Consider the following 16995-nt stretch of genomic DNA (forward strand, 5'->3'; position numbering starts at 1 on the left):
CCTGAACTCTGGGCCTGGGCGCTGTCCCTCAGCTCTTCAGCTCAAGGCTAGCACTCTACCACTTGAGCCATAGCGCCACTTCCAGCTTTTTTCTTATGTGGTGCTGAGGAATCGAACCCAAGACCTCGAGCATGCAAGGCAAGCGCTCTACCACTGAGCCACCGTCCCAGCCCCAGATCCATTTCTTAATGGTATTCGATTAAGTGTCCATCCCTGAATCTTAGATTTCTCATCTACAAAGTTTCTACCAGGCTTTAGTACATAGATGTAAATAGTAACTTCCTCCCCTACTTCCTAAAATCCTACACTTTATTAGGAGCTCTGGAGCTCCTTATTGTTACATTAGTCAGAATTCAACCAGAAAAACAGAATCTACTGGACTGTGTCTCTGAGAACCTGGCTACATATGTGAAGTGAACACTGAGAAGCAATGGAAGACAGTGAGTCAAATCAGAGATGAGCCACAAGGAGCCCCTTCCACCAAGGCCAAAGAAAAGAGGTCTTAGATCTGGATTTAGAGTTCTGAGTATAGAAGGGTTTCCCTTTGATTACTTCAGCCAAGAAGGCCAAATTCCAGAAAGTATGCTCAGAGCCCTCACACAACCCTGAGAGATCAGCTCCTCAAATGTTTTCTATGAGATTCACTCTTGTAACCCTAGTCCCTAGCCAGCATTGAAAATATCTCCACCATATGCAGAGCTCCATAAGTTCCATTTGAAAACAAGGCTTCCTGTTAGCCAGACATTATCTTATGTGATGTGTAGTTATTAATTCATTCAGTCCTCTCAATCACTTCATGATAGAGGTAATATTATATTCCTTTGTAGGGCAAGAAACTGAGGTACTGAGTAGTAAGTTAACTTGCAGGTAATATGTGATAAAGCTTGGATATTTACTCAATTCAGTATACTCTCCACTATCATATGTCTTCTGTACTATCTCAAATTCACTATGTCTGCAGCCAAAATTTCACATCTTTCTGCATACATTGGTGTATACTTCATACAGTTCTCATTTCTGTCAGTTTTTCTACTTTCACAGTTGTCTCTCTAACTGCTTATTCATTCAATTATATTTATTGGTTGTCCATTCACCAATGCACCTTAGTAACAGCTATCAAGAGGACAGAGCACCATGAACATCTCTCAATCTCTTAAGGACAAAAAGTGGAAGGCCTCTCTGAAGAAGAGGCATCTGAAATCAAGGCCTACACAAGAAGTTTGCTGTGATAATCTGTGGGGGGGAGAGTATTTCAAGCAGAATAAAAACCAAATACCAGACATCTGTAGTTAAGAAAGAACTTGGCATCTTTATAAAAGAAAAAGTTCTGAGAGTTCATGTGGATAAAGCTAAAGGCAGAAAGGGGCCAGATTGTGTAGGTCAAGGTAAAGGTTTTATATGTTATTTGGGATGTGTTGGAAAGCTGTTAGAAGGTTCTTGGCATGATGCTATTTGAAGAGACTAGAGTAGAGTTTAGTAACAACAGTTGGTACCCCGACAAGGTGCCTTTCTAGCAGGCAAGCATACCCCCAAACTCCAGCTGCTGTGAGTCTTGGCTGCTGCCATTTCACAGCTGCACCCTTTTCCTAAGAATTGACCTTGGCAGAAAGTAACCTAGCCAGGAAATATCTTCAGGTTTTTACCTATCGTCTTCTAACAACAGGGAGAGCCCAAGGCCAGTGACTGACTTCAGGGCAGTCTTTCTACTTCAAGGAGGGGCCACTCTGTTGTGTCTTCCACTGGGACTAGACGTCACCTGACCACATGGCTTGGCCATACTTCTTCCCCTATTCTGTGCTTCTTTTTTTGCCTGCCTACATGTTTCACCTGAGAGTATTACTCCCTGGATAAGTCTCTTAAACAAAAAAATATGTTTCTGCTTTTAAGGACACTGACTTCAGATGGAATAAAAGGGAAATCGAATTCTCAACTATTCGTTTCTCATAGTACCTCTAAAATCATCACTTTTTTCCCATTCCCAAACAAACCCGCCCACTTTATTTTCTCTCTCAGCCTCCTCCCATCTGCAAGAGCACCCAAACTGTATTTGATTCTCCTCTATTGCATCTCACATTCTTCAAATATGTCTGACTTTTTGACATCTATTTTTCATGGCCTAAATAGAATCTTAGATCTATGTTTTAAAGTTGTTCACTACCAGGCAACAACACTGATCCTATCTTATGTGCTAGATTCTGTGCAAAGGAAAAGGAAAAATAGTCCTTTCCCTGAAACTGATTTCTGACAGAGGAATTTATAGATAATAGGATACCATCCAAAATTCCTTGTTTTAACTTACTCTAGTTTAGAGCACTCTTCCACTTAAGCCATCAGGTTCATTATCCCTTGACTATACTCTGTCCCTGTTTACCCTCGTCCTTCACTTAAGCAAACATAAATCCCTCTCAACATCCAGTTTTAGGGATTCCTTTGTAGCTGTAGGCCACAAAGACCTAGAGACTTTTTTCTCAGCCTATAGAGAATTAGATTCTATACCATCCACTCATCCACTCATTCATTCAATAATGTGTGAAAACCAATAGCATGGTACCAGATAATAAAAACCAGCTAGAAATTATTACCTATTATTTATAAGCACATATCCTATTTATGCATTTACATTTAAAACCTTAACAAATAGGAAATAAGTAATATTTCTTATTACTATTTCAGGTGATGCTACACATGGTATGATCACCAAATATCACCTCTTGTCATTTGTTTAAATGACTTGATAAAAAATTTATGCCACATTTCATAAACATATCAATTATGTAAAGTAGATTTTACATAATTTACATGTGAGTACACATGTATCTGTTTTTACTTTAAGGGGTACTAGGGTTTGAACTCAAGGACTCATGCTTGCTAGGCAAGTGCTCTAGTGCTACAGCCCTTTTTATTTTTGCCTTGATTACTTTATTTTCCATTTTATCATTTTATTTTTGGTGGTATTCTGGGGCTTGAATTCAGGGTTTTGCACTTGCTAGATTTGCATGATTATTCTGAGCCAAACCTATTGTCCTGTTTTTCACTGGTTATTTTTAGGACAGATCTCACTTCCCACCATTTGTGCACCTGCTTACTGTAGGTTTTATAGTATGTCTAAGGTCACAGGTACATATCACCCTGTCTAGATTCCTTTCTATGGATGGAATCTTGTGGAATCTGCCTAGCTTGGCTTGGCAACATAACTCTCCCAGTCTTAAATCTCCTATGTATTTTTTTGTATGACAGGTATATCCTACTGCATTAAACTGTGGGTTGAGAAGGGGTCTCACTAATTTTTCTGCCTTGGATGATCCCGAACTATGATCCTCCCATTCTTAAGTCTCTTAAGTTCTAGGATTACATGAGTCACCCATGTCTACCCTGCACTGTTTATTTTGTTTCTTTTATATAAGACCTCACTTACTATATGGGCACATACCTGTACCATGGTCTGTGTATTTGAGGCTTCCTGATACAGCTGGGATGACAAACTTGTACCACTGTACCCAGATATTGGTTGAGAAGGAGTCTCATATGAATGCTCAGACTGGCTTTGAATTGCAATCCTCCTGATCACAGCCTCCCAACTAGCTAGGATTACAAATGAGAGCCACAGTGACTAGCCATACCTACCAAGAGATTCTTAGCAAATCAAAGCCAAGAAGGATCCTGAAATATATTTAATATAAACACCTGTACATGGCTCACAGCTCATTGGGGGAGTCATTTCTCATTTTGGAGTCATTTGGGAAACATTATCCAGCTTGAATACCTTGTCCTTCACTTTTTGTGAAGGAGTTACACAACTGTACCATAAGTATGTACCTGTCTGGCTAAACATATCATGTTTACTTGAGCCATGGATTAGGGCTTCAGTGAGGACTGAAAATCTGAGTGCATTAAAGCTACTTCTTTGTTACAATAAAATGCATTCCAGTTGAATATAATCATAGTTCTATTACCTAAGAACATCTAAAGACCCCTTACTCCACAACTAAAATGTAAAAGATCCTATTTCTGAAGTTCCAAGTAAGTTTTCTGAAAAGAACTCTAGAGGAATTTAGGAAAACCAAAGAATAAAGTAAAAATTGAAGCATCACAACATACATTTATATGTAGATTTTAGAAGGTACTCAATATTGCTAATATTGATAAATATTGAAAAATGACTTGCAATTTAAAAAAATTTCTATGTAACAAAGGACTTCTAAATCAACCAGTAACATTGTCTAATAAAATACTATCAATGATGACTAAAATAATTTACTAGATAGACAGCACAGAGCACAGAGCACGGACTCCAAAGCTTATGTTTCTTGCATCTGAATCTTAACTTTGCCTCTTACTAGCTCTGAAACCATTTTAGGACATGGATTGCATTTTCAATTTGTACCTTTATTATCTGTTTCATTGTAAACAAGTGAGATTGTTTAATATTTAGCAAAATAATACAGGTTAATCATGCATTTTCAGTGTAAGCATTTGTTTCTTAATAACGCACCAGATACAGCGCTTGGGACATAGCAATGCTGACAGATCATGAACTTTTCTGTCTGGGCTGGCTTTGAAATGCAGTCTTCAGATCTCAGCCTCCTGAATAGCTAGGGTTGCAAAAATGAGTCACTAGCATTTGGGCCTATTTATTTTCATGGCTTATTTTTAATCAAATCATGAAAAATATAGAGTATATTCCAGTCTGCTACTTTATTAAAGGGTTATCTTCAATCTAAGTACATTTCCTCAGTTGGCTATAAAAATCCAATGCCTATCATACAATTAGATAATTCTAGATGTATCCCTCATCATTATTTTCCATTTTGCATGTATCCAATAAAAGAATCATTCTTTATTCTACAATTAGAATAATGGTAGCACACTTGCAGTTTCAAATCCACAAGCTTATTTAAAATCTTATTTTTAAAAATTCCTTCTCTTGTAGTTGGATAATAAACTTGAAAATACATTAATGTTCAGACTGTCAAGTAGGTAGAGATAATGACATTAAATATGAAGAATACATTGTTGCATGAGTGCAAGATGAGTTTATAAAATATAAATGCCCTGACAGTAAGAAAACATACTGCTATATTCAATTATATCATCTTCTCCAAACACAATTGCTTCTGTGTTTGGTAAATAGATTAAATCCAGGTCACATTCCTGTGTTCAATTGAGTTTCTAGTCACTCCCTTTCCTCTAAGTACTTGCACTCTTTGTTTCTGCATGTTCTTAAGTGTCATCATTTATTGCTATGGGCATGATGGCTACACTTAACTAATAACGACAGTGGTTGTCATTAGATTTTAACTCAGTAACACTAGTCTGACATATCATTTGAAGTATGTCTTCAATTTAAATTTGATTAAAATTACAAACATCCCATCTATTGTGCCAATCAAAATGTTGTCATCCTTTCCTTGAACTTTTCTATGAACTTTCACTAAATAAGTTGTGGCAGCCTGAAAGATAAGGCTAGCCTGAGGTCATGAATGTTTTTAAAAATACAACTCTTGGAATACAGCAGAGTAAGGCCATTTAGGGCTTTTATATAAGGCCTTGAGTTTTAACTATATCTTTGATAGAGCTCAAAGATTCTAACTTTGAACCTCTCATCATGCTGTATACAAAATTGCTCAGTAGATACTAATTTGGTTGGTCATATTTCAAAATCTCAGACCTAATAAATATCTTTGGTAGTGAAATTAGGTATATGTGTCAATTTGTGTGAAATGTGTGAAAACAAGCTTAGGAAATACACACACACACACACACACACACACACACACACAGAAGAAGATAGGTAAAGAGCAAAGGGCAGACAAAATTTTATATATATATATATATATATATATCACATGTCAGATTTTTGCAGCCATCATTTTATTTAATCCTCAAAATAATGGTGGGAGGTGTATAGCCTTATGATCAAGTTTGGATAAGGAAACTTGACTTAGAGATTAAGGGACTTGCCCAGACTTGCTTTTCTGGTAGTGATAAAGAAAGAAAATTGTCCTTGCTGCTTTCCTGAACCTACACAGCTACTCTGAGAGAGTAGACCAAACAGGGTTCTCATTAATCTGGAATCTTAGTTAAGATTATAATGTTCTGTTTTCTGTTTTCTATTTAGAAAGGGACCTGAGGATCATAGTTCTAAGGTAGTCCAGGTAGAAAAGTCTTTGAGACTTCATATCTAAGGGCAAAATGGAGGACTGGCGATATGGCTCAAGTGGTGGAACACTAGCTGTGAACAAGCAAACAGCGCTAATGAACAAGGATCTGGGTTCAAACCCCAGTATTGGCACAAAGCGCATAGGTAGGTATATGATCATACAGAAACTATTCAGACATTTAAGTTATCAAGATAGTGACAGGTTTGTAGGAATCAACAAAGATGTATTAAGTGCAGCATCTGTGTATGTATACATTTCAACATTTAATGAGTATGTTAAAAAATTGTGTTTCTCAATGATTTTATATATTTGACAGTGTAAGGAGCTGTTACCATCAATATGCCTACCTTCTCTACATTTTCCCTCTGGCTATGGGAAAATCTTTAGTAATTATCATTACATGCACATTTATCAAAGGCTTAAAATTTTTGGAATTGGGAAATACATAAAATATATGCCTTTAGTTTTACCCTTAGTTACAGAAATACAAGAATCTTCTCTTTCTCTCTATAATGCTATTTCTCTGCTTTTGAGTACATACAGATAATTGGGAGAGAAAAGTGAAGTAATAATCTCACTTAACACACACACACACTATTTAAATAAAATGATGGTAAGGAAATGGGAAAGCCAACCCTGAGTCCTGAGGCTACTTCAATTAAGTCATGGTTGCCTATAGGTGGGCACCCCACAGTCCAGCATTAGCTTTAGCAGGATAAAGCAGCAACTGGCACAGGAGTATCACATCTGTCTTAAGAACAACCAGAATATGAGGTGTGGCACAATGTGAGTAGTGAGTCATTTATTGAAACTTAAGCTTTTAACACAACCATTAAAAAATCAACAAACGCACGCAAGATACAATGAAACAATAGAATATGTGAGTCCAGGTTCATTAAACTAATGCATTTTTTGAAAAATAAAATATGACAGAACATTTCATTATTGATGCATATATGAGAAAAAGTGTTATGCTGCTATTTAGAATGTGTCCTGTGTGTCGTGGAATTGAAATATTTCCAAATCATCAATAATTAAAATGATGAGAATCCATCATTTCACTGACATTTCCTTCTACATGAAAAGATGGCCTATTTTAAACATGCTCACACATATTCTTGTCAATCACAACCTGTCACAGCAAATTATTTCATTTTGTAGATCATGTGGAGTTAGGAGAAATATCTAGGTTTAAATTTAGATCTTAGGTGTAGTATCAAGGACTTCCTTCATGGATTTTTTTTTGAGACTACATCTTCAAAACCAAGAACACTAAGATGTAAAATCTTATTCATAAAATTCAATTTAACTTCTAGTTAACAAACCTCAAGACTAAAATGAATTAGTGTAAATGAAAACTCTGGTAGCCAAATGGAACAGGATGTACAGAGAGTACCAATATGAAAGTAATTTTAAAGGTAAATCAGAGCTACATAAACTAGAAATTTGAACATAATGTATTAGACATAAGCAGTTTTCTCCTCCATGTTCTTTGAGACATTAAAGTAATCACGAGGATGTGTTTGCCCTGACTATAGATCCTAGCTGTTATAAAGAAACCGAACTCCCATAAACCATATGGAGCTGATCCAAGAATTCTCTCTGTATTATCATTAAGCAAAAGCTTTAGTAAACAGGGAACAGAACCTAAACCTCACTGCCATGAATATGTAAAGTTTTTCAAATGCCTTTTGAAACAATTCATTAACTACATCCCCACAATTCTAGCATAATTATTAATAAATGTCAGAATCTTTTAATGCTAGAATTTATAAGGCCTAATAAGACATTTTCATCAGTAGTCATTACATAAAATGCTTTTTTAAAAATTTTCCCATCCATGATTAATCTTTCTGATTAGGCATTCAACTTTAAAATGTAAGGATTTTTCTAATATTGTATTTCCACAGGGAATGCTTCATGTCAGTTTTGACCTTGGCTTGACCTCTAAATGAAAGCTTTGTGTTTGGAGGTATGTGATGAATAGCTCTCTGGCTTTCTATTAAATGCAATGCCACTGGTTGTCAACAGTGATGCTCAAAAGGAACAGTAAAATAGTTTTTAAAAAATCAAAGATGTTCTATAGTTTTTTTTCTATCTTAGTGAGTAGTCTAACATTACTTTCCAGCATTAGAAAAACTTCACTATGCATATTGATATTCCAAAGCATAAAGAGACCAACACAGTATAAAAACATAAATGCCAAAGAATGTATTGATTTCTTTGGCTTTCTTGTATCAGAAATGAAATTTTTTGGCAATGGTAGATCCATCTGATCACATTGTTGAATAGTATTTTCAGTTTTGACATAATTTTAAACTTGTTTACCCAACTCAAGTGGTTTAAAGGACAAGATGTCTATCCCTATGCCAGGGCAAGTAACAGAATAATTAATCAAACTTTCTATTGTTTAAATTTTTTACATTGAAATAAACTGAATTTGAATCAGAGATGTAAAAAAATCTAGGCTATAATCCCCTCCTTTGTCTGTCTGATTGGATCTATTAGGCATAGTAAGTCCTAATAAAATTGTTGCATGAATAAAATCAGTAAATTAAAAATAAAAACATAGTACTGACTCTAACGTATTTGGGTTCATTGCATATAAAATACTCATGCTCATTTAGAAATACCAGTAATACAAAATCTTGCCAAAAGCTTTTAGCATGTTCAATTTTCTAACTTTTAATGTCTCTTCACCCTACATTTATCAACTATCTTCAAAGTTATGAATTTAAAAAAAATTGTGATCAAATTGCCAAATTATGGATAAAACTATAAAACGTATGTTAAAATGGTAGGCATCAATCTGATTTAGATGATTTGAAAAATTCTGTGACTATGTGGGTAACACATGGCCAGTTCATCCACAATGAGTTAAATATATGTGTGTATGTACACATACATATTTGCACATATAAACAACATTCCAAAACAAATAGCAATTCTCAGACTTATCTAAGAACATAACTAAGATGAGGGGCTTTTTTCCAATTATACTTACACTAAGTCTTTTTAATGGACATGGGTTATGCTAGTCTGTGTCCAAGCTCACCTACAATTTCTTTTCTCAAAAGACAGACACATCTGCCACCTGCTCTACTCCGTGTCCCAGCAACAACTGTCGAGCAGCATAAAGATTGATTATCAGTCAAAAACCATTGCACAACACCAGATTTTGGTGGGTTAAGCTTGCTGATCCAGCAAGAGATGGTGTGAAATTTTCAGGAATGTGTGCCAACATTTTGGTGCTAAAAGAACAGCAGTGCATGTCACAGTGAAACACAGCCAAAGATATGCAGACAAAGCAGAGAAGTTTTTTTGTTGTTGTTATAGACTTGGCTTGAAAAAACGGATAAAAGAAAAAATAAAAAGTAGGAGGAAATTAGTTTGTACATTTAAAAATTACCTACTAAACTTAGTCAAGTGTATGACATTATTATTTTATGCCTACATGTCTAGGAAATTTTCTTCTTGTAGCTTGAATATAAATAATACATGTATGTGTGTATGGATATGTACATTATATAGATATATCTTCCATAATATCATTATTCATAAAATAAGTATTTCTTATTAACTAATCAAGATCTTAATAAAGCAATCATATAAATCTTAATTTTTTAGTTATAGAAATGTATTTTCTCACTGAGATTCATAATTTTATATAACAAGTGTTTCTAAGAATTCAAAATAACATAACATGCTTTTAATTTTAAAGCCAAATCTGAACATGCATGGGTCTATTCTATAATATAGGGAATTTTTAATGATCATTGTAGCAACAAGTTTCTTTACAAGGGCCAAATTATTTTGAACTTTCTAGAGAATTCAAGATATTACTTATTTTTTATGATAAAGTATTATGAAAGAGATGGAAATTTCAGCATCATTTTATATAATACTCTTCATACAAGAGGAATTTTCATCACCTCATCTGTAATGAATCTCAGAATTACTTTTTTTATTTATGCAATTATTGCCTAGACTTGCCTTTGATGCACCAGCTTTATAGGAGTTATGGAAAAAAATTATGTCTAATAAGGTCTAGAAAGCACAGAGAATTACAGCAGTTAAACACACTCAATTTTTATGGCCATGTTCTAATCCCTATGTTATTTAAATCCAATTATCATATATATATAGCACTTGATAGCAAACTCTGAGTACAATGTACTTATCCTTAGATGCTGGTATTTTTATTTCTCTCTTAAAATGTATTCTTTTCCACCAAAGAAAGATGTTTTTTTAATTTTAGAAAATCCTCAAATAACAATAGGCTTTAAAAAACATGACATAGATATAAAATAAACATTATATATAGGTATGTATATGTAGATATGTAAATCTATGTAATATTTTGATGAAGGAATTAAAATCAAGCCATAACATTTACCTTATGAAAAATATTCTTAGGCAAACTACATCTATACAAGAATTATAAGTTCATTATTGGCCACATTTTCTTAATTATATTAATGGATCTGAAAAAAACCACAAGTAGAAATAAATAGATTATACTCAAAACTTTGAACTGTTTTCTGGGAAAATAAGGCTAATGAATTTTATCTGTTGAGTGTCACAGAAACTAAACAGTAAATTCAATAATCTCTGATTTAATTTATTACAGTTTCACCATTTAACCTCCTGCAGGCTCCCTAATGTCTATTCAGATCTATATTAAATTAAGCACCAATGCTAATGAAGGGCAATAAACGTGGCTGTCAGTGGATTTTTCTTTCATTAAGCACATTATCCTCTTACTGAGCTGTAAATGCGTAAACATTAGTTTTGTTAAACCATGCAAAAGAGACAGGATGAAAATCATTTTAAAATTGTGTCCCTTAAGCAATGTACTTTGTATGAGGATAGGGTTTTTTTTTCATTCCTTTTTCACCTTTAATTTTTCTGTGTGGATCTATAAAAGGCTCTCCTGTTGAAACATAAACATCAGCTTCTTGGGGTACATCTTCAGGTTTGAGGGCCTCCTTGCCATCTGCCAAGAACACTCGCCTTGCGGCCGTATTCAGATTTAGCTTGTCCGTGCACTCCTCCAGCAACTAGAAGAAGTAAGAGGTAAGACAAAGTGATTTACAGCAAAGTAAAACATTTCCACAGGATATAAGGTTCTAATGATCAAAATAGAAGCTCAATTGTATCTCTGGTCAAGTTTAATAAATCGATTAATATACTGTATTTTTTAGCAGCTGAAAACATGGAAATAAAAGGTAAATCACAGCAATAAGAATTTCTAATTTTAATTTTGAAACCATGTGTCATTTCTAATAACACTATAAAAGCAATGTCATATGAGTTATATAATCAAGTAGTTGCTAACTACACTATTTTTATACTGATTCTTAAAAGGAAAGGAATGAAACATCATGAGATTTACATATAGCAACAACTTACAGATTTAAATTTCGAAAAAAGTTAACACAATAAATGCCATTTTCCTCATTATTCTATATTCTAAAGAGAGTGAGAAAACACAGCTCTGAACACTCGGAATATTAGTTACCAAGGAGATGGTTGGTGCAGTAACTTTGGCAAAGACTGTTCGAGATCCATTTCTGTAAGCTGTTACTTTAATCACTCTTGGTTGAAGTTTGTATCTTTTAGACAATCTTTGCCAGTTCTGAGCTGAATAAAATGTTAGGGAATTTTCTGAAACTCTAAAAAAGAAAAAAGTACATGAAAATCGGTACATATTAATGATGATATTGTTTATTTTTCAAATTTCTTTTTCAAATATAGACCCTAAAGACTGTCCTACAGATATGAGTATTCCTTAACAAACCTTTAAAGAATGAGATTCTCATTACTTAAATATCCAAACGCATACAAATACTTGTCAACATTGTTCATATCCCAGAATAACTCACTTTTATCATTACACTTATGAAATAACAATAACACTTATGAAAAATTAGATGGTGATAGGAGACAGATGGATAGATAATAGACATAGTCATGTTCTGACAGCAAAAATTATAATAATATGGTTTTGATATCATGAAATAGAAAATGCCAAGTTTTCATGCTTATAAAAGTTCTTTGACCTAAAAGATAATTGAAGAAATTTAAGTAAGTTATTATAACTAAAACTTGACTCTAAATTTAGTTGTATCATCTTCATTTCAATCTATTTGGGGCAGTCAGAATTGAGATTTCTAAGTTGTATTTTTTAACAAAACCAGGGTTTATCTTTACCATTTTCTTAGAACAAGTACACAGCACATTGCCTAACAACCTCTTGACCAGAATTCTCTAACAATATTACATTAAAGTTCTATAAGAAGCAAAATTGGCATTCTAAAGTTTAAAAAACTTCAGGTAAATGTATACAATATATTCACTTATTCAAACACCTAAAAGTAATGGAAATTTCAGTTTCTTAGTTTGACTTTGGTTTTCAGCAACGTTTTTCTGCCTCTGAATTTTGAATAGTTTATTACAATAATCTCAATATGAAAACATGTACAAAATAGTTTTATAATAAGCTTGTTTCAGTTCAACTCTGTTTCAAAATATTAGTTAAATATCAAAAGTATACATTTCTTTCTAGAAAGAAATAACCTGTCAGCAAGATTATTTCCTGTTTCCAACCTGATTCTGCTTCAAATACTTCTCAAGAGTTTTTGATTATTCAGTTTGAAGTGCATCTCATATTTTCCACAGTGTAATTAGCAACATTCTACTCTGGTGCTCTCAAAGAAAGAAAAATAAACAAAACCCAAGAGGTAGGTTATATTTTAATGTCTGAGATAGTCAACTGAATCACTATAAATTCTGCTCAAAGTAAAGACCTTTGGCAATCAGTCAGAAAGAACAGAGAGCAGCTTTGATTACCTCAGTTGACCCACCAGAGCCCTGACATGCCTGTTTCTCTTGGATGCTGATATGAATCGAGAATTGTTTTTACTGTTTGATATGTAGCTATCTGGGTTTGATATTTCCTCATAGCTGTGATCTGTTGCTGTTTGATGTGTACAGCAATCCTGATGTCCTGACCCGTCTGATCCTCCCACTGAATGCAAAAGTCTACTGGGGACAAATGGAGGCCGTAAACTATTATCAGTAGTTTTAATAATTGCTTTTGCCTGGGATGACATTAACTCCCTGAAAGAACCAACACAGGGAAGAACCAATGAATCGATTATAATCACTTATTCACAACAACTCCATAATAACTAGTTGTAGGACAAGTGTTAGACAAAATAGTACACACTTACCCAGTGTTTTACTTAAGGCTTACAATGTTCCTGGGAGATGGGTAGTATATTTATCCCCATTTTACAGACTTACGACATTGAAGGTGAGAGAGGTCTAATAAATTGACAGGGTGAGAGTTTGAACCCAAGCTTAATCTTAAATAAAATCCACTAATATTCATTACTGCACTTAGTAAAAGAAGGAAATCAGTGGAATGCTTGAGACAATGTATGTAATTTTAATTATTAGGTTCTCTTTGTTAAATGTTCTCTCTCTAAAAAACACAAAAGTTCGAGAGAGTTGTGCCCTACCCTTAAGAAGCATGCGAACTATTTCCCCACCAGTGATGAGTGATGGTTGGAGCAGCTGTCCTGTCATCTTTTCCATAGTATTTGGAAAATAGTTGGTGGCAGTATTTCCATAGCAACAGCACCAGAAATTAAGCTCTTCAACTTGGATCAGGAGCAGCAAATAGCCAGAGGAAAGATTCACAGATCTCATGAACCATTCTTGTCCCAAAACAGTCACTCAGAGAACGAATTCTCATGTGACAAAAATGGATCACCTGTCTCAGATAGCTGTTGTCAATGCTGAACCAAAAGAATGTAGATAAAAAGATAAGACCGTCAGGGCTGGGAAGGTGGCTCAGTGGTAGAATGCTTACCTTGCATGCATGAGGCCCTGAGTTCGATTCCTCAGCACCACATAAGCAGAAAAAAGCTGGAAGTGGTGCTATGGCTCAAGTGGTAGAGTGCTAGACTTGAGCTGAAGAGCTGAGGGACAGCACCCAGGCCCAGAGTTCAGGTCCTACGATCAACCAAAAAGAAAGGAAGGAAGGAAGGAAGGAAGGAAAGAATGGAGGGAGGAAGGGAGGGAGGGGGGAGGGACTGTCTTCCTGGATGTCAATCTTACCATCAAGGAATTTATTTAAAGCAATGGCCAGTATGGTAACTTATCATCATAACACAAGACTTTCTTTCTCCCTTCAAAACCCTCCCAATTTATTTTCGAGAATCCTCACGGTGGTATAGCACAGGTACTTAAAGCTATTTTAAGTCTCTACTAAAATTGGCTGTGGGGTCACAGCTGTTAGACCTCTGTTCTTTTCCCTCACTGCTTTACTGAATAGCCATCAGTTGCAAATATTCCAGGGTTATGGGATGCCAGAATAGCGCAGTGATGGTGAGAACAGATGTTGCTCCAACCCCACCCAAGACAAAGTTGCCTAAATCCTGAGCTCCTCCAGCTGTGGCCCTTCCTTGAGGAGTACCTCAGTTTGGGGTTCTTATCTGTTCAGTCATAGGAACTGTGCATCCACGGGCCAGACAATGAATAAATAGTATATCATAATCTTCATTTGATTAATTTTCCATTTTTTTCGTTGGTCATGGGGCCTGAACTCTGGGCCTGGGCACTGTCCCTCAGCTCTTCAGCTCAAGGCTAGAGCTTTACCACTTGAGTCACAGCGCCACTTCCGGGTTTTTCTGCTTATGTGGTGCTGAGGAATGGAACCCAGGACCTCATGCATGCAAAGCAAGCACTCTACCACTGAGCCACCTTCCAATTAATTTCCAATATTAATAGCCAATTACTATAAACACTTTATACATATTTATCATTTTATACTTAGAATAGCCATGGTATTCCCCTTTTACAGCTGAGTGAAGCCAGGACTTAAATAATTTGCCAAGGGCCCACACAACAGAAAAGTGTCAGCGATATGATTGAAACTTTGATTAATTAGCTTTACAATTTCTTCTTAACACTCTTTCTATCTGATTCATCACTGTTAAGCTTCTTTATTTTTCTTTGGTTAGAGAATGAAGGCTCCTATTCAAATGAGTGCAGATGAATAGGTACTACCAGGAAGAAAGTGGCATTTGGAATATGGGGACCATGAGTGGAGGCGAGAGGCAAAGAAGGTATGGCAACATTAGGATCAGTGAACTAATAGTGCTCTCTACCCAATATAGTTCTCATATGTAGATGTATGTTCATCACTGTAGAATACAGTCTTTGTAATTTTCTTTTTTGTTTACTTTCCCCCATTTTTTCTTTCAAAGATCTCTTTCTCCTTTTAAAAAAGGAGTCTTTGAGCCAGGATCCAGTAGCTCATGACTATAATCCCAGCTACTCAGGATGCTGAGATCTGAGCATCAAGGTTTTAAATGAGCCCTGGCAGGAAAGTCTGTGAGACTCTTTTATCCAATTAACCACCAAAAAAATAGAAAATTAAAAAACCCAAAAGTGGAGCTGTGGTGCAAGTAGTAGAGCACTAGTCTTGAGCAAAGAAGCTCAGTGAAAGTGCTCAAGCCCTGAGTTAAAGTTCTAGGACTGGCGCGCGCACGCGTGCACACACACACACACACACACACACACACATATCTTTGAAATCTGAAGTCTTTCTTACATATTAAAGTGAATACTTCTCCACCCCTAAACACACATATATGTGCATGCACAAGTGTGTTTATCGATAGGTGTGTGTATATGCAACATGAGCAGCTTTTGTCTTTAGAGAGTTCAGTCTATTTACATTTGATAATATTCTTCACCATGAAATCTATCTTTCAATTGAAAAAGGTAGACTGTATTAGTGGAAACTTACTATGCATTTTGAAAAAAAATCTAACAATGTCATATCTTATTATAGCATTATAACTTATTATAGCATTTTGAAAAAAATCTAACAATATCATATCTTTCGGTTTCACACTTAAGGATTTCTACCAACTGGTGCTGTTCAGTGATCTCCTATAAATCTCTCCATTATATTGGCAATGTATTATCCTCTACAGCTCTTATCTATGTGCCTTTTTGCTAATTTATATAACACTACTCCATCAAGAAGTGTTTAGGGCCCACTACAGTGGCTCACATCTGCAATCCCAGCTATTTGGGAATTAGAGATCAACAAAATTACAATTCAAGGACAATCCAGGCAAAAGCAGACCTCATAACTAAAAGCAAAAAGGTTGGGACCCAAAGAGTACAGCATGTTCCCATGAGATCATAAGTATTTTAAAAATTTTAACCTAAATTCAAGACGCGTATTTTCTAGAACTCCTTCCGTTATAACAATAATATTCTAATGGAAGGGAGAAATGTTCTAACAGGCACAAACATTAATAAATTTACAATTACTAATTGCAATTAACTGCCAAGGGAAAAGAGCTGGTTGCTGTAGAAATGTAAGGGTTAGGAGCAGAGAAAGACATTACCAGCTGAGCACAGCCAGATGTGACCATCTCAGTAGAAAAGGAGGATCACATGTTATATAATTGTCATGTACCCTCCCTACATAGTGAACTTAAAGTCTGTGGCAACACACACACACACACACACACACACATGCACGCGCGCACGCACACACACAAGCACACATACCACAAAACAAAAAACAAGAGGTGGAGATAAAACTCAATGATGGAGTGACTGCCAAGTACAAAAGAAAGAGACTCTTTCTTCTAAATCATTCCCCTAGATCCTATCAGAATCAATGTACAAAGGGATACATGCTTATGCCTACTAGTATGCGTATGCCTACTGGTATGCTTTGTTTCAAATGATTCATATCCCACTTGGCAAAGATAATATTTTTTGTTTTTCATTTTCTCTT

General features: G+C 35.3%; 1 protein-coding gene across 1 annotated transcript in view; it reads right to left on the reverse strand.

Moving 5' to 3' along the window:
* Positions 1-16995, reverse strand: part of Dcdc1 (doublecortin domain containing 1) — a 118913-nt gene that overhangs the window by 93127 nt on the left and 8791 nt on the right. Inside the window, exons 3-6 of the mRNA XM_013019549.1 lie at positions 13014-13283; positions 11683-11836; positions 11019-11221; positions 3431-3491 (exon numbers count right to left, since the gene is read on the reverse strand). Of these exons, the coding sequence (XP_012875003.1) occupies positions 3431-3491; positions 11019-11221; positions 11683-11836; positions 13014-13283 (688 nt within the window). The remainder of the gene's footprint in view (positions 1-3430; positions 3492-11018; positions 11222-11682; positions 11837-13013; positions 13284-16995) is intronic.

This window comes from Dipodomys ordii, unplaced genomic scaffold, assembly GCF_000151885.1.
Source record: "Dipodomys ordii isolate 6190 unplaced genomic scaffold, Dord_2.0 Scaffold46, whole genome shotgun sequence".
In the NCBI taxonomy this organism is placed as follows: domain Eukaryota; kingdom Metazoa; phylum Chordata; class Mammalia; order Rodentia; family Heteromyidae; genus Dipodomys; species Dipodomys ordii.